Source organism: Ambystoma mexicanum, chromosome 10 (genome assembly GCF_040938575.1).
Source record: "Ambystoma mexicanum isolate Mex_15411 chromosome 10, UKY_AmexF1_1, whole genome shotgun sequence".
Classification (NCBI taxonomy): Eukaryota; Metazoa; Chordata; class Amphibia; order Caudata; family Ambystomatidae; genus Ambystoma; species Ambystoma mexicanum.
Window position 1 is genome coordinate 826,722,349 of NC_090932.1, and position 22,752 is coordinate 826,745,100.

The 22,752-nt window shown below is 41.6% G+C and overlaps 1 protein-coding gene across 1 annotated transcript in view; it reads right to left on the minus strand.

Annotated features, from left to right (window-relative positions):
• SI (sucrase-isomaltase) overlaps positions 1–22,752 on the minus strand; it is a 1,019,699-nt gene that overhangs the window by 427,639 nt on the left and 569,308 nt on the right. Inside the window, exons 40-44 of the mRNA XM_069618482.1 lie at positions 17,188–17,336; positions 14,493–14,577; positions 13,654–13,710; positions 6,090–6,214; positions 1,200–1,288 (exon numbers count right to left, since the gene is read on the minus strand). Of these exons, the coding sequence (XP_069474583.1) occupies positions 1,200–1,288; positions 6,090–6,214; positions 13,654–13,710; positions 14,493–14,577; positions 17,188–17,336 (505 nt within the window). The remainder of the gene's footprint in view (positions 1–1,199; positions 1,289–6,089; positions 6,215–13,653; positions 13,711–14,492; positions 14,578–17,187; positions 17,337–22,752) is intronic.

A 22,752-nucleotide genomic window follows, 5' to 3' on the forward strand; every position in this document is an offset into this window, starting at 1 on the left:
CGGTGGCATTAGCAAACCACTGAGACATGTACTTTATTACTCTGGTTGCAAATCAAAACAGAGTAACATTAATATGTTATGATTATTTCAAATAACAACAAATTAAAGTGAATTCGCACATGGGACGGTTGCTACCACTTGAAATGTACATCTTTCAGGAAGTGTATTTTCAGGAAAACTACATGTGTGACATAAGGGGGCCATGCTGTCATGACCATCCACCACTGTGAACAAACGTTCAGGTCCAAAAAAGGAGACAATGGGGGTCATTACGAGGTTGCCAGTCCGGAAACAATGGTGTCGGTAAGCTTGCCGGTACTGTTGTTTCCAGACCAGCAAACTACGAGTACTGCGAGTGGGTGCCTTTCCGTCCACTAGGTCTGACCTGGCAGGCAGAAAGGCACACGCACGCAGACCTTGACAGATGCACCGGCACCATTCATGAATAGTGTCGGTGCATCCGTCCTCCCCATTCCCATTGAGTCCAATGGGACTCGAATGGGAATGGGGAGTAATATTTTTCGGGTCCAGGCAATGGGCAATTACTGGGACCGATAGGGCCGTAATGCCCCAGTAAGTCCCCATTGACGGGCGCCAGAAAAAAAATTACTCCGGTGGAGAACTGTGCCGTTTTAACTGGCACGGCTACCGCCGGACTCATAATGAGGCCCAATGGGACTGATTTACGAGAATGGTTTAATATGGAAATGCCATTGAAAACATGTGTGTAAATGAGGCCCAATGTAGTTTGTGGGCGGTATTATACTAACACTGGGCCATTGCACACTTTAGCTTGATGGCAAGCAAGGAGGGGAGTAACAACTTTCAGGTCCCGTAACCGAGAAGTGGAAGTGGGTCCACGGGAGATGTCTTTGTGACATTGATGGGTCGGAGGGGTTTTCCTGAAGAAGAGCGTGACAAAATCAAGTCGATTCTTCAGTAACAATGTGCCAAAGGGCAGTTTTGCATGATGATTGCCACAACATGAGGGCGGGGGAAGGGGCAAACACATGATCGCACCGCCTCACCTGCCTTTATGTAAAGCACATGCAAACTCCGGTGGGAAATCATTTAAGGAACAGTGGAAGTGCTCACTACTATCTGTTGCTCAGGTTGGATTGTGCTGAAATGTAATCACGACATTTACATTCACTGATAACATGTAGCATCCTTGTAATAGCATTATCGATTGCACTTACCAATGCTTTCACCGTCATCCCAGAACAGCTGCCCATGAGCAGACCCATGTTCATCCAAAGCGATGAGAAGTGACATTGCATGTCTTCGACTGCAAAGCAAAAGTGAAAGAGCATCCTGTTAATGACTAGTGGGCAATACATATGGGGCACTATGCCAAACGATAGCACACAGTAGATGAGGGAGAAACGTTGTAAAACGATTGTCAATGGCGTTTGCCTGGATGGCTCCACTCCTGTTGGTGTGCCAGGCTTGCATGCATCAATATAGGAACAATCCCTGGATTCCAACTAATGGAACAGGATACCATGAGTCATAAAGATACGGTTTTGAACATAGGTTCACGAAAATAGTTGCATTAGGAAAAATATGGATTGCCTGAGATGCATTCATCTCCCTTCCCTTATTGAAACAGTGCGTGTCTGTACTGAGGTGGAAACAGGCACGTGGCAAACTCCTTGCTTCGGCTGCAGCTCACAAATCTCATCTTTGTAAGAGGGGAGGCGGGGGCGGAGCGTAAAGCTGTGCAGAAGCAATAACTGACACCTCCACAGATGGGAAAGATTGTAGTATTAATTGAAGCTCACCCCACCCCTCTAGATAGCCTCTTTGAGAAACAGACCTCCTGTTACAGATCTGAAAGCACCTGACACTATTATGTGAAATGCAGAATTCCACCAGCCAACGCTACCTCCTTCAGCAGTATCATGTGCGCTTCAATTAGGTAGGCGTGCTTCAAGTCTAAGACGAAAGTCAAACGTGCGGCATTACTTGACAGAAAATATAACGCAACTGAGCCTCGCCATATGCACACTCTACCAGCCAATTGTGTGTTGAGGGCAAGCAGGGACAAACTTGGGTATCACAATGACATGCTCCAATATGCAGCAGCACCATGCACAGGCATGAAAACAAGTTCAAAGATGTGAGGTTCATATCTCCCAGGATGGGCAGAAAACTAGCATACCTCAACCAGTTATCACTATTGACACTGAGAATCTGAAAGTACTTCAGCTACAGTGGGAGTAGACCGCCAGCTCTGCCCCTAACTGCACTTCAGAAGTGCATAGCAGTTATCGTGTATCCAATCTGGGCAGTGTTGTGAAAGCATTTCAGATCGTGCGTGTATGATACTAACCTAGCAATAATGTTGGCCATAGATCTGTGGTCCAGCTAATTTGTTAAACGCACTGGGTTCTGGTATAGTATTATTAACACTGCTGCAATGTTTAAGGCTGACAATTATTCTCTCACATAATGGTACTAGAATTGCAGGACAAGGTTATGACAAGAATGGGGCAGGCACCGCAGCAGTCCATTGGGCAAAATGTCCACTCAACGAAGGACGTGTGGATCAGTGGGAAGAGAATGGACTACATTGGTCACAGCATATCGGATGCTCTTTCTATCCACCAACAGCCAAGAGCGACATCAGAATCATTTAAACAGGGATGTGCGGGGGGTGGGCTGGTGTTTGCAAATTGGCAACAGGCAACCTTGTGCATAAAGCAGGTTCGGGGCCTAAATTACAGGGTTCCTGAGATGTAGGAGACATTTGGGTTGGCATAGGGCTTTGTTTCAGCATACAATGGACAACATGTCCTTGCTGCCTTACAAATGGACAGGCCAATGCATGTCCCCTGCTTTACCTGTGCCCGTCATCTTGTAACATGCTTTATCAGCAAATGTCACTGTGTCGGAACAAATGGCCACTGCGCCTCAGAAGGTCAGCTCCTATTTCAGCAAGGCTTAAAATGCAAAAAATAAACTAAGACAACGTCAAGTGTCATGGTTTCCATTGAACAGCTCTAAACACCAAGCCAGGCAACATCAGCCTGTAGCCACACTTCAAACATTCCTGTTAACATTTAGAGATACATTTCACAAATATACATTCCAACTCAACTTTTGATTTTGCCAGCATTCTCTTCTCTAGCCCAATGGGAAATACAAAATAATACTTTTCTGAATATATTATGGGGTTAATGTGTTCACTGGAAATTTGAATGCTTAAAGCGTTTATAAAACACATTAATTTGCTATATATGGAATGCACAGATAACGGATTACCTAAGCAACATGAGCATCTAGCAACTTCTATGCACTATTATTATAACATAGCAGCAGAGAGCACACACATTTCAAACACATATCCACATTATATGTGTAAATAACCAAAAAGAAAATACATATTTGCCAACATTGATGAAACACTATCCAAGGTTGAATGTTTAATTAGGACCTGCTGACATTAGAACATGCTATGAAAGTTTTATCAAAGGCAGGCTGCTCTGAACCACAAAAGAACAGGGGCCAGAGGACAATGCTTGCCCATAAGTCTTGACCTGCCTCATTAAGAAAAAGAAAGTCGATTCAATGGGTGGGCCAAAACTATAAGTAGAGTCTTTGGGCCTAAAACTGGCACTTAGCCAATTTTGCAAAATTTGGATTATTTGAATGCTTCCTTAAATAGATTGGTGGCAAAACTAATTTACAAAGCTGAAATGCCCTAGGAATAGCAGCAAACAGCTTTTCAGAGGCTGGCACCCTGAGACAGTAAACTCCTCATTGGGCACAAAATTGGCAATTGCCCACATTTTCTAAATTCAAATCTTTAGACTGTTTCAATTCTTTTATGGCTGAAATAAGCAATTTCTTACATCATTTTTTTCAACATGGAGTTTTCTTTTCCATGGAAGGACTATTAAGATACACCATGATCTATTTGTGTTAGGTTGGCCTTTCAATCTTCCCTATACAGGTGACACACTGAGTTTTGGGTGGTACTGACGTTCCATGCAGTGTCCCTATTTAACCCATGTTGCCCTCACACGTATCAGGCTATGATCAGTGGATTCCTCAAAGCAAAGAAACGGGCAATAAGAATAATTAGCAGGGACCTTTTACATGGTTTTCCAGCAATCTTTTTTTAATCCATGGATCAAGATTACTTTTAGGCTGTTCTATTTGTAGTTACCTACCATAAAAGCCATTGGTTTCTTTGACAGAGTTGTTAACCTTTTGCACCTAATGGGTTATCCTCATCTGTTCCTTGGTTTACCAATCAACTGCAACACATTTGTGATTATGATGTTATGTTTTACTAGGCCATACATAATGGCTACATACACTATTAATATGATTATGATTATGATGATGATGATTATGATGATTATTATTATTATTATTATGATTATTATTAGGGTATTTATTGAGCACAGAACTAGCTTCGGGAAGCAATGGAGGGCTTTACAATCATAGGGGGAAGAATAAGGTGGACTCCTTGGAGGAAGCAATCAGGCCAGCAGAGGCCTCTTCTGCTACCACCAGGCTGAGACTTGCTCTCCCCCACTCCGACACAATAGGTAATCCCTTTTGGGGCTTCCTGGGGCCATAAGAACCCCCCTGCACATTGTGGTGCATGAATCAAATATCAGCTTTTTAATTTCACTTTAATTCAAAGAAAAAAAGAAAAGGAAATTGCTTCAATTCAAAAATGACAGTGTGGCATTTTTCTTGTGCTGTGTGCCTTGCCATCCATTGAGAGGGAGTATTTTGCCTCTACTCTATCATAGCTGCCCCTTTTCTGTAGGCACTGGAGTGGCTGGCTTACTTGTGGGGAATGACTGTGATTAGGCCCCTCTTCCTAGAATAGGCCCAATCAGCAAAACCGGCAGGCGAATGCCGGCCCGCCTCACAAGGCCCCGCTCATAAGGCTCCTGTCTGTTGCTGTCTCACAGGGCACACCACCAGATTGTGAACATCTAGCAAGTTAGTGACTGCTTACTTACATTGCCAATGTTCAAACGCAGTTACACGTGTTACTCAGCACATGATTAGACATATCCAGGACCAATGACATAAGTTCACAGCCCTGAAACCGAGCACGCAACCATGCTTCAATTGTCTCTTCATCCTTAACACCATTTAAGCATACTCATGCCCTGCACACATCCCTGGGACTGTCCTCTTTCTGTGGCTCCAGATTTTAACTACTAAGGATCAAGACTAACATTTACAGACACCCGCTTATCCTACTCATTGAGCAACCCTCCAATTTCACCAGGTAAGCATATCCCTCCATGCCCTTACCTTAACACCAATTATAGACTATGAACAGGCCCACAACTGGGGACTGCAATTTCTAAATTACCTGACCTAACTCTCTCCCCTCTTCCTCTCTTTTCCTTCCTCCCTGCGCGATCCTAATATGATTATGCAATTTGAATGTTATTACACATGCTTTTAATATTGCTGCTCGTGATCACCAATGTGTTTTTTCAATATACATGACTGTAACATATTTTGTGAAACAATGATTTCCAATGTAAAACATGCACTCAACTCTACACTGCAAATCATGTTTACACCTCACCAGGCATATCTTATGGGAATGTCCATCACTGGTCAAACAGGCACTATCTGGGTGATTCAGGACGTGAACATGTTTTTGAATGTACATTGAATAGCCTTAAAAACTCGTGTTGGATACACTAATCAATATTGGTTTCACAGCCACAATCATTAATTCTTTCATTTCCATTGGAGAGAGCGTGCTCTCAGACTAGTTACATCCCCCAGCGCATGTGCTGAGGGTTTCACACCCAAAATTGACTCTCACCCACAGTGCTCACAAATGCAGTACAGCATTGCTTTGCTGATGAGGTATCTAGTGTATGTGTGAATAGTAGCAAGCCTAAATATGTGTGAAACCAGTATCATGTTTTAACTAAAGTGTACAACTTTTATCTAACCCTATAATAAAATATCGTAACATAGGCGTTTAGGTTGGTTGCGTGTTCAAATGTGATTAAAACCTTTGGATTCAAACCATATATTTTACGGTCAGTAGAAAACACACTCAAATGTTTTTTTAAATCCACGATGCTTACCTTTGGTTAGTATTGAGAGCAGGCTTTTGCTGTGGGATAATGTAACCTCCCCTGACATGAAGATTGATGTAGTCCCAAGGAGCAGGTAATGTTTTCCACTCTCCTCTCGCTGCAACGTTTTTGCCCTACAGTAAAAGGAAAAAAAAGTGAGATCTGTTAATAAGGTGCAAATCACTAATATTGCTTTACCTTTTTAACGATTATCCCTCTCTACATCGGCCGGTAATTGCAAGGATTAAATGTCCTAAAGATTGGATTAGCAAAAGAACATTCTTGGTGAAAGGTTTTCTTCCAAAAGGGATGCCCACCTGGTTCAGAAAAAAAGCAAGAATAATATTTTGTTTACAACCTTTGCGATTGAAATGCAGTTTTTCAAAATGTCAGACATTCGTGAATCTGTGCATGTGACCATTTCTCAAATCTGTGTATGGTTGTTTATGTGCAGTGGAATATACCACGTTTAGTTATTTTATGTTATTGTGATGTATGACGTGCATCACTGCCATTGTCATGGTCACCAGGCACCCCACATCTCATATTTGACTGCAAAGCAAAACGAGTTTCAGACTGGCTGAGTATGAGGGAAGAATTAATTGCATATCGCCAGCGAGGGTGTTTAGAACAGGAAGTGTGGCAGGTTTCCCTATGCTAGGCAAAACTGTTTTTTTGTGTAAAATTGCAGGAACACAAGCAAATGGGTTCTTCGTGAAAGTCATGTCTGTTGAACAGCCTCAATTTTATAGAGCAAACTGTGCCATAAAAAGTAATGTTATTAGCATGCACGGTGTGGAACTAGAACACTAGTTTCCATATACAAGAAACCTACTCATAGTTTCTACTGGACATCCGTTATTTGGCATGCCAGAAACTGTCAGGAACATAACAGCAACATAGCTACCTAACGTGGAAGCGTAAACAGCAGTAGTGGCTTTCTTTATCACAGTACCAGCTGAGTAATGTTCCTCAGGCTTTATGAAGGTTTTCACATTACAATAGCATCATGCATCCACTGATGGTTCATAGTTTCTGTCAACAGATGTTATTATTTCAGGTTGAAAGGGGGATTGGCTACAGAGTTCCAGACAGGAACGGGAGTCCTTGTTCACAAGGAGGGAGTCTCTTCTGGTGAAGTCTCGCTTCCCTCTACCCCTAGGCAGGGTATAGAATTGCGGGCTCATCTCGCTAGCCTCACAGGGAAAGGCTGCCCTCCAGAGAGAAGTGACTGAATCCAATGATTCATCACACTATTTATGGCATTTCCTTTCCTGAGGAGGAAGGAAAAAGGCACCGGGACAAAATGGCCGACCGACAGAGCAAATGATGCATGGCACTGATATTTTACCTAGATGGACTCAAAACGCCATTACATCATAAAATAAAAACGTGCGAAAGTGCAGATTGGCCAAATGTGATAGAACAATATCTGCACATATCAACCCACCTTGGAAACACCAGAAAAGTAAAAAAAATATTACTGAAAGAAAATGAAAATGGGGTACACTTTATTCATGCAGCATGTCAAAGTAAGGTCAAAACTACAAGGATTCTTTCAAAGGGGACAGGGTACCCCTGCACTGGAAGGGACTTACCAGTGCCCCCATAACAGACGAGGTGAACAAAGGAAATAAAACAACAAAGACTTAACTTACTACAAGAGATGACAGGAGACAGATCATAGCACAAATGGTGGGGTTACATTGATGTCAATGGGGGGAAAATGCAAAAAGAAAAAATGTCCTAACAATAAGAATTCCAGAAGAGTAGAACTCCGACCGCTGATAGGAAATGTGGGAGAAAAGCTGGAAGAGCCAAAACGAGTGTGCTGTTAAAAATGGGTGTGCAAAAAGCCTGCTGCATATGACCAGGGTGCCTCACTGCTTCAAGGTGACAAATAAAAGAAACCACAGCATTGGTTAACTCCCAGGCCATTGCTCCTGGCACATGCTGTTGATTAGCATATTAACGTTTTGATAAAGAAGTAGAAGAGCGTGTCCTGAACTGCAAGCCGGGTTGGAACCCTCATTGAATATCCTGATGCTTCACACACTGGCTACTTCTCAACCAAAGCTCCCTGACACATCAATATGCTGTGACCAAAACATCTCCTTTTGCTGCTAGGAGAAGCACCAAGAAACCGGCTTGTTGCTTTTGAGCTAGTGTAAGAAAGGTGAAGGAGGTACACAGTTCCCTTTCTACCAGTTTAAGCTTTATGTATGAGGCAGCACACCGCCTATTTGTGGTACACGTTTCAGACATAAATGATTGGAAGCCTTTGCTCTCCCTTGGACCGCTTCTGTCCAGTGTCAGGCTTGATCACAGTTGTGTTTAAGTAGAGTATATGGCATCTGTTAAGAGGATGTTGGAAGAGTCCATATGACTGGGGCTACATTTCAGACGGATGTATTTTTCTAGAATTTGGTTATTGAAAGTGTATTTGTGATAGACCACTGCTTTTGTACAATAATGTTTAGATTGCTGGTCAGATGAAGCTACGAGGTGCTACTGGGTTGACAGAAGCAAGGTATTGTCAAAATGGAATTGGTTTCAACTATATCTGGTACCTTTTCCAACAGATGTGAAGGCCTGACAGAAGGTGGGAGTGGTTGCATGATTGACATATTTGTGGCTACTCACATCTGAATTCACCCAACAAGGACCAACATCAAAAATGTGGTGTAAATCACCTAAAATCTCACCTCCTAGGTTGCCAGGCTCCTCCATGATCAGTCTCCCCTGCACTGCCTCTGGACCTACCACAGACTTAGTGGCTGTAACTGTAACCCCAATAGCCCCTGCCTCCTTGCACTTACATATAGCCACACTGCTTTGGCTGCACTTTCTCAGAGCAATTGCCCTGATTGCACTTCCCCCTCCATGGCATTTCCCCCTCTAACATCCCCCTGCACTTTGCATTGTCGCACTTGCACATCTGAATGACACAATGCTTAGTAAGATTGTTTGTCTTGTCCTCCCTCTGTCTTCTCTCCCTTGTCTTGTCGCTCCTAGAAACACTTTTGTACTGGCACTTTATAAATGACATATCATATAATCACTGTTCTCGAATGACAGACATATCACAGCTTTTCACTCGAAAGAGGAAATACAACTTTTCTCAGAAAGAAAACAAGTGGTGTTACAATCCTGATATATTAATTTTACAAGTCACTAAAATCACAATCTGTGAATATCACTTACATTCGTACATTTCAAATTGCATATTTGTGACTGATTAGGAAAGATGGGGAAACCTCAGTACTTGTAATGTCTCTTTTGATCTAGCATCAAATTCTTGCTGCCATCTTTGTCGGAAAATTGTAATGCATTTTGCTCATTTGGTAACCAAAGTGAATTAGGTACGCTGGCTTCTTATTGTGCTTAAGGAAGAGTATGTTACTACAAGTTAAGCAGCATTAGGTAATTGCATAGCATTAAGGCTGCTGGATGTCAATGTTAGGTGATCAATGTGTTGACTCAGTGTCTTCTCTCAGCAATAGGTTCAAAGCAAGGGACTGTGACTCTGATACAGACTGAGCTCCGGAACCTCAAAGCTACTGGTCACAAATACTCACACTGTGCAATGCCCCTTTATCAGCGCAACAGACTGATCATACAACAACCCCTTACTTTATTTATACGATTTTTTTCAGAATAAATCTCCATAGCTGCTTTGCAAAAAATGTTGCCTTCACACCACTACTCGTATGATAATGGGAGTGTTGGTTAATGTTCCAAGTAAGGAATTGCCCACTGTGCACTGTTGGGTGTTCTGACCCACGTTTGGACTATTATGCTACAACATTTGGTGCTGTGGGCTTAGGAAATCCAAGATGGCCGAAAAAGCCCACATGTGCACCAGAATCTATGAAAACCCGCAGTTTGTGCGCACACCAAAATGGTCGCCTGACTTGCCACCCCCCGGTGCGGGTGTGCTGGGTCAGAAGAGCCATGAGTGAAATGGGGTGCCAAAGAGAAAAACAGCAGTGCCTGTTCGCTAGAAAGCACTTTAAAAATCACCCTTTGTTTCTCTGAAGGCAAGCTCAGAATGCCCATTTCAAACATTGCAGAATATCCAACAATCTCACTGAACACCAGCAGACATTTGACAGAATAAAGTCTTGTGGGCATACAAAATCTGGAAAGAGGATGAGCCTAAAATAATGTTCATAGCAAAACTGGCTGAGCTGTGGATTCCAGCAGTTTAAGTAAATTTGGACTGAAAGACACTAAAAATCTAAATGTTTAAAAGAAATGAGTGACCTACTTTTGAGTGTCACATAGGTTTCAATTGTTTAAATGTCATAGTTTTAAACTTAGAATCAGCATTCTAGCTGCATGTGTAAAAATTGTTAGTTTATTTGAATGCAGAAAACTGGGTAACTAGAAGTGACATTAGCTGGGGCCTGGCTTAAGGAACTGAATTCTGCCTGACATCTACCCCCACAGGAGTTAAAACCTGCTCAGCCACTCTTCCCCTTGCCAAAAGGAGTTGTCACCTCTCTGATTAGATTAGGGGTGGAGAAGCTACAGGGAGTTGAACAAAGGCCTGTCCTGGGCCCAGGCAGATGGTTTATTAGGGGGACCGTAAAATAGCTTCCTCTTGGCAGAAGCTGGGAGGGGCAGGGTCTCTGAGCTTGGCAGAAACTGGATAAACTGGTTTCTACACCATGTGACCTGGAAAACCACACCCCTTTGGGGCCAGAACATAAATCTAAAAAGATGGATCATTCATAGAGCGGACTTGTGAAAATTTTATAAGTGATATCATTATTCTTGTGATTTTTCTGTGCACATTTGAAGACGTGGTAGGACCCGGTGGTATGTTCAGGGGGGTTTTAGCGGAAAAGAGGATATTACTCTAAATGTATGTATGTTAAAAATCTGACACTCCACCACCTAATGCCCACATGCTTTGCGAACATTTGTGTAAATGCGGGGACAAATCCAATATTGGTAACCCGACCAAAAAGTGAAATATGTTGCCATTTTTTAACCCAAGCCTCCAGGAAGAGCAGAGTTTGAACAGGGGATACCTCATGTTATATGTGATGGGTGCATGTAATTTCAAACCACTGTGTATCTATGAAATATGTCTTTAGGTCAAATATAGATTGTGTGTAAAGTTGACAGGGGTGGGTTCTCTGTATCATAAACAGACCTCATCATGATGACACTTCATTTCATTCCCCCAATCAAGGGGAATAAGAGGAAGTGGCCAATGACAAGTGGAGAGGGGTAGGGCCTAGAAAGCTAGCCTCTCCACCCACTTTCAAAACACATAAAAGCAGACAGTCAGGACAGATAGGGATTCTATTCCATCTGCTGCGGGACGCTCTGCCGGGAAAATCCATATTTTACCTCCATCAACCTCCAGAGAGCCAACATAGAGACTTCAATCTATCCACCTTCAGAGACCAAGACTTTACTTCAGAATTTGTAGCAGAGAGGCCAACTACAAGCTAAATCCCTCTTTAGCAGGCCTCAAATCATTGCCACTATTCACAACCAGGCGAGCTGTTTGAATTCTTTGCAAGAACTCTTGCCATTTGCCAGAAAGCAGTGTTGTATCCAGAGAAAGCTGTGCAGAAAGATCCAGAAGCAGTGCTGTACCCAGAGAAAGCAGAGCAGTATCCAGAACCAGAGGCCAGAGATCCAGAGTGACCCAGACCGCTGTTAGCAGAACCAGAGAGCTGACCCAGATCACTGTGAAGTGCCGAGACCAGAACCGGAGTCCAGTCCGAAAACCTGACCAGATCCGTGGCGAGGCCTATTTCTAAATATATTGTGAGTACCTAGCAGAACTGTGCAGAACCAATCTCTTAGTTAAAATAATATAATTCAATCTATTTTAATCTAACCAGAACTGCCTCCTAACTGTCACCTGTCATTTGCAAAGCTGTCACTTGTCATTTTCTAGCTGCAAGCTGTAACCTGTCGCTTTGAACTTTTAAAATTTCAAATCCGAAAAACTACCTTTATTTAATCCGTATCTCTGGAACCGTTTGGGCTAGGAACTTGCTTTAACTTTCCTCTGGAAGCTTAGAATCTCAGCTTTTCAACAAGCCTAAAACCGACTTCCTACTCCTCATACCGTAATCACGGTTCTCGCACTCGCGAATTTTACCGCGATTTGCAATTTGGTTAAAAATCCAGCCACGTGTGAAAACAGCAGCTTCATTGCTTTCCTTTGCCAAAAATTCGTTTAACCTGCTAGTTACTCCTAGATCCTTGTTAAAGTGAGCCTGAACTCATCCCAAGTATATTTCACTCACCCTGAACCGCCTAAAGGGAATTAATACCATTTTCAGCATATTTCTCACTGCATTGTCACCATATTCAAAGCATTTTGCCTGTGTTTCAAAACTCCTATCTGTTGTATAAGCTGCTGGGGGGGAATTGAACTGAATTCTATTTGATTGCATTCCTAAGAACTGTGTCATCTTCATCTCCTTACAGTGCATAAAAGGGGGGGTGAATTGTCCAAGAAAGTGATTACATTGTCTTTTGCTGAAATCCTATCAAGTTATTTTCTGTACTGCATTTCATTCCACATTGCATCCATTTGAAACCATAAAAGTATTGTTGCTATCGTATCCATCCTATAACCACTCATCATTGATTATAAAGAAGTGTGCTAGTGCCGGACTATCCATTATTGATTACTGCTCAGATTAAGTGTGATATTCAATTATTAATTTATTATAAAGTGTGATATATATATATATATATTGTTTAAATTATCAAATAAACCGTTTAAACTTGCAAAACAGAACTACTTCGTGGCTCAGTGGGGTCAGGGGGATTCCAAGAGAGGGGTGTTATATAGGGGTAGTCATCCAGAACGCATGAACTGGACGTAAAGATATATCAATAAGGGTTTCCATTCAGTATCCCAGACTAGGCATTGACTTAGCTGTAGTGTTGAATTGAATCCTCTTACAGCACCTAGCATCACTGTGAACCAGGTAACATTACATTTACTTTTAGATTCCCTTTATTTTGCATCTGATTTATGTGAACAACAATATATTTTCAGGGGACAATGGAATACTTGTGGCTGGAAACATTAAGTGCCTTACTAAGAGTTTGTTTTTTTACCTTTGGTAATACCACCAAATGGAAACATTGTTACTGCTTGTGATATGCATATGGTTTGAGTAATGTGTGATATTAATGAACATGATTTGGTTATTTGTGTAAATATTAATGTTTTTTTTTATATTCAGAATTATAAAAAGTTGATTAATTTCAGCTGAATCAATAAAAAATAAAACAATTAAAAAAAAGAAACGCATGTGGTGGAAAGGGCTGCATGATTTAGAGTCAAACTGATCCTTCAGTTGTTCCCTATTTTGGAGGTCCACAGGACTTCATGGGGATCAGTCATTTTGAAACTCTGACTTGCACAGTGCAGTTAAAGTAGCAGTGATCCCTTTAAAACCTTACTGTCAAACTCTAAATGAGGCCTACACTTCAGATGTTTGCATGTTGGATAATAACACCTTTAAATAATACATAGTCAAATTCAATGCGTCTAGTACATATAAAAGAAAGAAGCTTATCTTACCGTGTAATAATCATACCAGCGTGCATCAGGAAGGTAAGCATGGACTTCTGAAGCCTTCTGCAATTTTAAAGACATCAATATCAGTATGTTATTTATGTAATGTATGGCAGCATGCAATGCCCTTGTACAAGGCTATAAATAATATTCTTATTACAAGCTAGTTGTGACATCACCACTGCTCTGTTATCGCTTATTACACTTCATTTGTGACATCTCAATGCCTGCTGCTTTAGACAGTTGAAGGTAGAATTGCAGCTGTCACTGCAGCACTTAATTGAAGCTGCGAAAAGCGTTTTAAATTGCTTGCTTGTGAAACCGTTTTTTGTGACTCTTTAGAGCTATTAATTGACAAGGAACTGTTTATGGTAATATGCATATTTTGTGCACTGTTGGAGTTTAACATATGCAAGCAAAAATCTGCATGCTATTACTTATTTTAAGGCACACAAAGAAAATGTCTTTTCAAAGCATTTTATTAAACTTTTCAAGCTATTCTCTGCAACACATAAGAAGCTGTGTACTATTGTTTATATGGATCAGCAATTTGAAGAACACTTATATTACATTACGCAAGATGCCAGGTATTAAAGGGGACGGCAGTGTGTGGCCATGTATTACAAGGAATACAATATACCCTACCATACCTAAAAAGGGTATTATTACATGTCACCTCAGCATTCCGTGGCCATGTAAAGGAACTCTGCCTTTGGCTTCGTTCCTCTATCCGATTACAGAACTCCTCGCTGACTTCAAATATCCTTTTTTGATAAGTCTGAGTGAGTCCTTTAATCCTGTATATCTTATATACTCTATGTTTGAATATAAATAAAGCAAAATACCTCTTCCAGAACTGGGCTTATAAGCAAGGATGGTCCCCACAAGAACTGTTTGTATACATCCCATGTGTTCTTGTCTTTAACAAACCTGGAAAACAAGATAAACACACTCAATCATACTCATCATTTGTTAGACTGCAGTTCAACCTCCTTTTTGGGAAATGGTGTGTTAACTAATTTGAACTTTAAGAAACACATTGTGGTCCAATGTTTAAATAATTATGTTTGTCAGCATCTATTTGCTAATGATAGAATCATAAGTACAGCAAATGCTTGTAAACTTGGGATATATTATTTCAATGGCTAACCATCATCAAACGGGCTGTTCTTGGTGTATTCATTTCAAATGTGTCACAGACAATGAGAGTGGATTGCAATATGTGCCATGGAATTGTTCTACAGCACAGCCTGTGTGCCCAGACTCGAATGGCCAGGTTATATTTGGAATTTCATGGCTCTTAAGTTATGTTTTGTGAAACATGCATCCCTTAATCTCAACAGAGTGTTGGATTAGGGAAAAGCTAATCATAAAAGTCTTGAACTAGAGGGGCCATGCAAACTACAATATATATGTCTAATAAGAATGGGTACATTGAGGAGACAGTAGGATCTCCTAAACACAGTCTGGTCCACTTAATTTATTTTGTAACAGATATCAAAAAATCACTGTGATACCCACATGTCTTTTTGCATCAGGTGAACACAAAATCAAAGCACTGCATATTATTTCTGGTTGAAGGAGAAAGGAATTGCAGAGGCTGAGGATAACTCAAAAACACAGAGAAGAGGTGTTTGTTGGGGGTAATCAGCAAGGCATATGTGCATTTTGGGTGGATCAGGACATCGATCACAAAGACACATGGGTTTTTTCTTAGTGGTGGAGAACACACATTCACAGAGAGGAACACATACTTTTTGGGGGAGTAGAATGGAATATCACAGAGAGACAAATGTAATGTATTTCTGCAGGAAAACAACAACATATTTATGTCTAACTGAGGTGCTTATCACTTGCTAATGCATCTGCTGTATGAACACACACACACGTGCATTTGATTGTGGGTCAATATGGCAAAGTCAATGATGAAGAAGGCACTGATGTCTGTCTTTAAAAACAATTGGGCAGTCTGTTACCCTGTAATGTATCTGTTCTGTAAGAAAGTTTGGCAGTACATGCACAAGAGTGACTTTTGGTTCAGACTTGAGTAAGAACACCCCCTTGAGGCAGGGCATAAGAGGAAGAGCATGGGATATCATTAAGTTAGACATAGGGAGGAGCATCAATTGATGATGGAGATGAGTTGCTCTAAAAATAAACCATGCATCTGACTTGTTTTCAAACAGCATTGATGACTAAGACCACTGGCGTAACTGGGGCCGAGAACTTCCCTAATCTCGCCCGGCTCGGTGCCCAGGCCCTGACTGGAGTCAGACCAGAAGCAGCAGTGCTGAATGAAGTTCAGCTAGAGACTGCAACTAAGGTAACATTAACAAGTGTTTGAATGTTTACGTGTTTGTGAGATATGAATTTCCACCACATTAAGATACTCAGAATCCAGTGCTCACCCCCACAGGAAGAGAGTTAGGCAGTGGTGGAAATTGAATAAATGGAAAGGCGGAATATGGCCAGCGTTGGGGTAGAGTTTGGAGTAGAGTTTGGCATTGGCATTCGAACGCTGCTCAAAGTAAATGTTTGAAATACTAGTTTAAAAATGGGGCAATATCTTTCAGGCTGCTTCTTTCCAAACTCCACAATATACATCAATTCCAGATGAAATCACTTCCATGGCAATGGTGCACCCAAAATACTGTTGGTAATGCAGTTATTTTTAGTACATTAAGGAATCCATAGACACACTTTACAGTAGAAGGTTACCAGGGTAGCTCAGCAGGTTGAGAGACTGTTGCTGAGATGTTATATATTAAACACGGGTTGTTTATCATATGACTTTTGGATATTCCTTATAAAAAAAACAAGTGCTAAAAAATGTGCTTGACTGGGCCTAGATTGGGCTGGTCGCTAGCTTATATTTAGGGCAGAAGTGGAAGTATTTCTGCCTCTGTAATGAAAATCAAAAGTTGGCACCAATGAACACACAGTTTAATTTCCTGACAGTTTGACAAGCATATAACACCTTTATAAACATAACCTGTAATAAAACACAAAGGCTGGGGCGCAAAAATGATTGGCTATTTGTGTGATAGTCCAACAAAAAAGAAAGACATTTCAAAGAAAACTATTAAATGCAAATTTAAGAAGCATTTTTGAGTTTGGAAATGAAATGTAAGATGCACATTTAGAAAACAATAGTGTGCCCAGCACATAGAAAGCCTACTTTTAACAGTGATAGCCCCCACCCCAGTGATTGTGATGGCCCATTGTGATGGCCCATTGATTTCATTGATTCCCGTGGTATCCCTTTCAGGCCAGAATAAAGAAAACAGGGTGAGAAATGAGTGCTCGCAAACACACAAGTGATGGTGGGGCAAGGATGACAGCGCAGGTTAGATCACTGAGTCCCCAGCTTCCCTCGGCAAAGCTGGGTGCTCCGTAAAGCCTTTTCAGGGCTGAGGCAAGTCAGGTCCGAGATCCGGCCAGACATCTGATGCCGGATCTCATATCCGGCAAGAGCCGGTCTATTGAAATACTCAGTTCGTTCATAGATGTTATAGATCTTGTGAATAGTGAGATACTTACTCGTGCAACAGTGGGCGAACAACAGTACTTCCGGTGGAGTGTGCTTCAAACATTAATGTATACAGGTAGGGTAAAAGTGTGTATCTTGTGTTCAGTACATTCCTCGTCATTTCCTTGAATGTTTCATTAAAAGATGCAGGATCTTGTCTCTAAAATGGTAACAATAATACACGTTTGATACAGGCTTTTGCAAACTACCACAAACATTCTTTTCTAGTCATAAAATGCTTCACCTCGTCTATTAATGACATCATAAAACACTGCATATGATTCAACAGACAATTCATTTTCTATTTAAGCACATTTCTGTGCTCCTAAAGGTTTATAAGAATGACATCCATGCATTGCTATGGCAGAGAATTCACATTTTCCACTTTCATCGTCAGCATGTTACTCCTCAATTTCCTGTGGATGCTGCACCCCTTTTAGGTCAAAAGGGTGTAGACTTTTTTTTCAGCGTGTACACTCCACCTTTACCTTGCCTGCCCCTTGTCTCAATGACATCCCCATGAAAGGCCCTTTGGAGGGTTTCAGCATTGTTCTAAAACTCAAGTTATGCAGATGCCTCAGAACCAGGTGAGGATGGCAGGTGTGCACTGGTAGTGTGTTTAGGTTTGTGGCTGTGTGTACTGAGGGATTGGATAGAGCTTTCCGGGAGCAACAACCACACATTCTCTTACATCCCTGAGTGCAACCCATAAAGATGTCTGAGGCTGCTACACACAAAGGAAGGGAGGGGAGCAATTGGAGGTTTAATTTCTCAGGCAGATCTTTGTCTGACCTAAAATTGTCATGCCTATGGCAAACATTGGCAGTTTCTGTATGGTCATTTTTTATTATTATTACTATTACTGTATATGTTTACAGCACAACCGTAGCTCTGGAGCAACCTAACACTGTACAGGTCATAGAACAAAACAATGGTAGCGTCAAGTAAACTGTAGGAATATGTTGCTGAGTACACTATACAGATAGGAGTGTGCACAAGCCTGCCAGAATCTTGGTCGCACCAAGATGTTGTTGGAAGAGCCAGGTCTTCTGTTCTTTCCTAAATTGAAGGACAATTTGAGCAGTCTATATTGCCAGCGGCATGGATTTCAAGAGGACCATAGAATAGCATGAGAAGGATTGACTCCTTGCAAGCCAGTCTATTTTAGAGCCTGGTGATGGTCGTACTGAGAGATAATCATGTGCCACCCGATGTGAATAGATTCACCTTTGTGCCCCTTTCATCCATCTGCCAATTCACCCATCCTAGTTGCACAATGTAACTATGTATCTATTTGAGAGATTAAAAGATACAATATGAAGAGACACAGAGAAGAAGAGCATGTATGAGAGAGAGAGAGAGACAGAGAGAGGGAGAGAGCTGTGCTAGGAATGTGAGGAGGAAACCAAATTGTTTTAATTTGATTAGTCTTTTCATGATTTGCTATGACATCTAATGCTTCATTTGACTTGCATGAATTGTAATGCCCTAAGCATGTCTTTCTAGGCTATATTTCTCCTTACTATACGTGGAAGGATAGTTTTTGATCCCCAATAACATGTTCAACATTCTACTTTCTGCCTTCTTCTGCATTACTCCCAGTTTTGTGATTCTGTCTGCTGTGATTTGCAGCTATGCATTCCACTGTAATGTTTTTCCGATGTGATAAATTTCACATTTGCCTCACTGTGGATGCTGCATTGTAATTTGTCACAATGGGATTTTTCTCCCTGGTGTTCCACTTTGAATTATTCCCCTGGTACCCAACGCAATTAATGCACTGCCACCACGTTACTCCCCAATAGAAAATCTAATTCACAAGTGTGGCTCCTAGAATCATGTTGAGTTGTTCCTCTCAATGCCACCAGGACACTGCCCTCTCTAGAATCCCGAATCTGAACTCTCCTTAGGAAAAGTTCTCACCCACTGCCTACCTGGTACCCACTGCTTCAAGTTCCCTATGCCTTCCAAAGTCCGTCTGTTCCTCCCCTCTCATCCACGACCAATGATTGCACACTGGCCACTGCTAGAGATATCAGCCAACAGAAGGCTGCCTCAGAAATCTCTTCCCAAGTACTTTACCTATTGGGTGACCACTACCGAGACGTCACCCAAAGGGCACCGCTATCGAGACACTCCCATAGCCAGACTGGATCGATGCTCCAAGTTGCCAAACGGGCCCTCCACTAACATTTCCAAATGTTTACACTCAAACACAGTATATGCATACCAAATAAGTCACGCACATCTGCTAACTGAATAATAGTCCCAACAGACATCAACCAACAGAAAACTGCACCTCTAAAATCATTGTACAAATCCGAGTCCCGGCCAATGGGCCCTTGCAATAAGGGCACATGATGCTCCCTTCTGTGCACAACTGTTACTATGCTCTTGATAAAGAACCCCCATGACCAGAAATGCACATATGCTCAGAGTGCTTCCATCCTCTACAAATCAACACAACAGCAGCACTCTCTTGCATTTTCCCTCTTTCCTGAATAACCCTAACCTCCCTCGTATATCTCCCAGAGGACTTCTAAAATATGTACACTATGGTGTGCGATATAAATCGCAGTAACATCACATTACATGAAATTACTATAAAACACCAAATCATACCCGCTTTGCAGACATTGAGATAAACAGTGAAATATCTTCCTCCACATATCCTTCCAATCTTTGATTACAAATCACAGATAGACAGGAGCATAGCAATTGCTATGATTTGGGAAAAAAAAAAACCTTGACTGACTGACATCATTATGACCTCACTAAAATTATAATCACAATGTCTATACAAATTGATGGTGTCAAACATTTTGACATTTTGATGAATAAGTAATATTGGGCTTCATTATAGGTTAGCCGGTCCGGAAACAACAGTGCTTCCTGATCAGCAAACTACAATCTGCCTGCCGGAGCCGCTATGCTCAACACGTCTGACCCTGCCGGGTTCAGCGGCCACAGTAGGCAGACTTGTCATGGGAGCACCAGCACCATTGTTAATTGCTGGCACCTGACATCCTGGTTGCAGAGGTTGTAATCCCCTGGTGTTACCGGGAAGTCAGACGTTATTTCATTCTGAATCCGGCGGCAACCCGCTGGTAGCACCGGCAGGGTTAGCGCCGAACTCAGAATGAGACCCATTGAGCCTCATTACGACCCAGGCGGTAAGGGGTTAACGGCGCCGTAAAAGGTGGCGGCGCCGTTAACCCCTTACCACCTAATTACGAGGTCCCTTTGTGGGTCTCTACCTTAACGGCTGGTTTTTACTAGCCGTTAAGAATTGGACCCGCAAAGGGACCTTGGAGATATTTCCGGTACTGCAATTTGCGGTAACGTAACTACCGTCTTCCCCATTTCCATTGAGCCCTATGGGGCCAAAAATGGGAATGGGAAGGGCCAATGGCGAATGGTGAATTCCCGCCCTGCCAACCTTGGAATGGGGTGGTAATTCCGCCATTCACCATGGCGGAATCAGTAAAATACCGGCGGCAACCATGGCTCTACTAGCGCCATGGTTACCGCCTGGGTCGTAATGACCCCTATTGTCTTTTTTTATGGATGAGCATCCCCTTTTATAACTTTTGGTAAAGAAAACACGGAGCAAACACTAGAAGAACTAGTTTAATTTAAATGAAAACCATTATCACTTGTAGTGCAGCTAACCTATACTGAATTAAGAGGGCACTATGATACAAGTGTCCATGTGCAGAGATGGAACCCGGAGTAGCTGAGGGGGATTATTGAATACAAGTAGAGGGGATACATGTGCAGAGTACCACACTGCAACATTGCAAACATACCAAACTTCACTGCTTCCACCTGTTCATTAGTAAGGAGGCACCACCATCTTCAAAAACAAGTGTTATTTGTTGGTTCACTCACGGTGACTCAATTATTATAATCATGTAAAGAAAAAGCTACCCTCTTTAAAATAAAAATAAAATATCAGAACTTTTATTTTATGAATAAACCTGTTTCCATATACCTGGAATTAAAATGGCAACAATTCGCCAAATATTTTAAATGTATCCAAATTATAGTGCTACAATAATCACATATATATGTATGCACAGTTGCTGTTGTGAATACACAATCAGCAAAGCTTTCTTAAATAAGCATTGATCTGACAACAGGGAGAGACATGAAAGGAAGGCTAACAATTTGATGTACTCACACCCAAACACCAAGCCAGAGTACTTCCTTGTGTTGTGTCCTTATTAGCAAATACATCAATGCCTTTGTCAGGTTTAGTTTGTACTAAAGACGCTAAAGATTGTCTATGATAAAACCACATTGTAAGCAGCTCAGTTGAAACTGAGACTGTTATATTAAGTCTTCCTTATAATTTGAAGCATTCCCTTCTGTCATTCTTAGTTAATAAGTCAATCCAATGGACTCAGAAACCAAAGCGCTCTAGGTGTTCTGCCCTATCTAATGCAGAACAAATCAGCCTCTCGGAGGACATCAAAAGTGGACCAGGAATCCATACAAACATAGCTGACCAATGCTATCACTTGTGTCTGAGTGGGGGCTCCATTTCCTGTCACTAAAGGAGCGAGAGCCATAGGGAGTTTAGGAAATATTGTTGACCCAATCTTCACCCAGAGCCTAATTCTCATGTCTCTGAACAGACACCAACCCTGACAGAGCCAACTGACAAGATATTGCCTTACTTAAACTGTGGGTCAGCTTACAACCTACAATGTTATCTGGTGTTATTGTGCAGCACTGCCAACATCAGTGAGTAATACCATACCTCAGTAATCTTGAGTGACCAATAGGACAGTCCCCTGGGAGTGATATTACTGTACTTCAGCGGATAGAAAATAATTAGCCCTCTGAGTGTAAGGCTGGGAACACAAATACAAACACTTTTTTAAAACACATGCTAATGACAGCCAGACTATAATGCTTTTCCTAGGGCCATGTTAGACAGGGGGCTAGACATGTGTACTTGATGGGGTGATCTAAATTGACAGGCACTGCCAGCACCAGTCTGCTAGCAAACACATAGGTTTATATTGGGGTACTAACATAAATTCTGGGAACTTCATTTTAGCACTTGCATATATTTGACAAATTGCTGGTTTACCGTCTCTGCACTGGTCTTGGTGCTGAAGCGGAAACTGGGTTTGCTTTAAATACAAGGTCTGCAAAATGACTAAATACTGTTTGGATTCCCAATGGCCCAATGTCAGTATTTAGAGCGTCAGAAGCACCATCACAATTCCTCTCTTGAGGCCAATGCTAAAGAAGCACAAATTTAGCTATTATCAGTTTGAAAGACCCAATAATTTCACATCTTACCAATCTGAGTAAGCTTGACATTCCCAAGAAGCTCTTAGTTTAAAAATTCTAGTATCCTCTGTTGGATGTTTTAATCGTGTGGCATCTAACTCAATTACTTAATTTAACAATATTCATTCCATACAACACCCTCCCCTCCTTTTGGGACAAGAAACATTCAGGGTTTCACAGAAGGTCTATTTATTGAAAAAAAATATATAAATAAGTAAATGAATATATAGAAAACAAATTATGCATCTATGGAATTGCAACTGCAATGG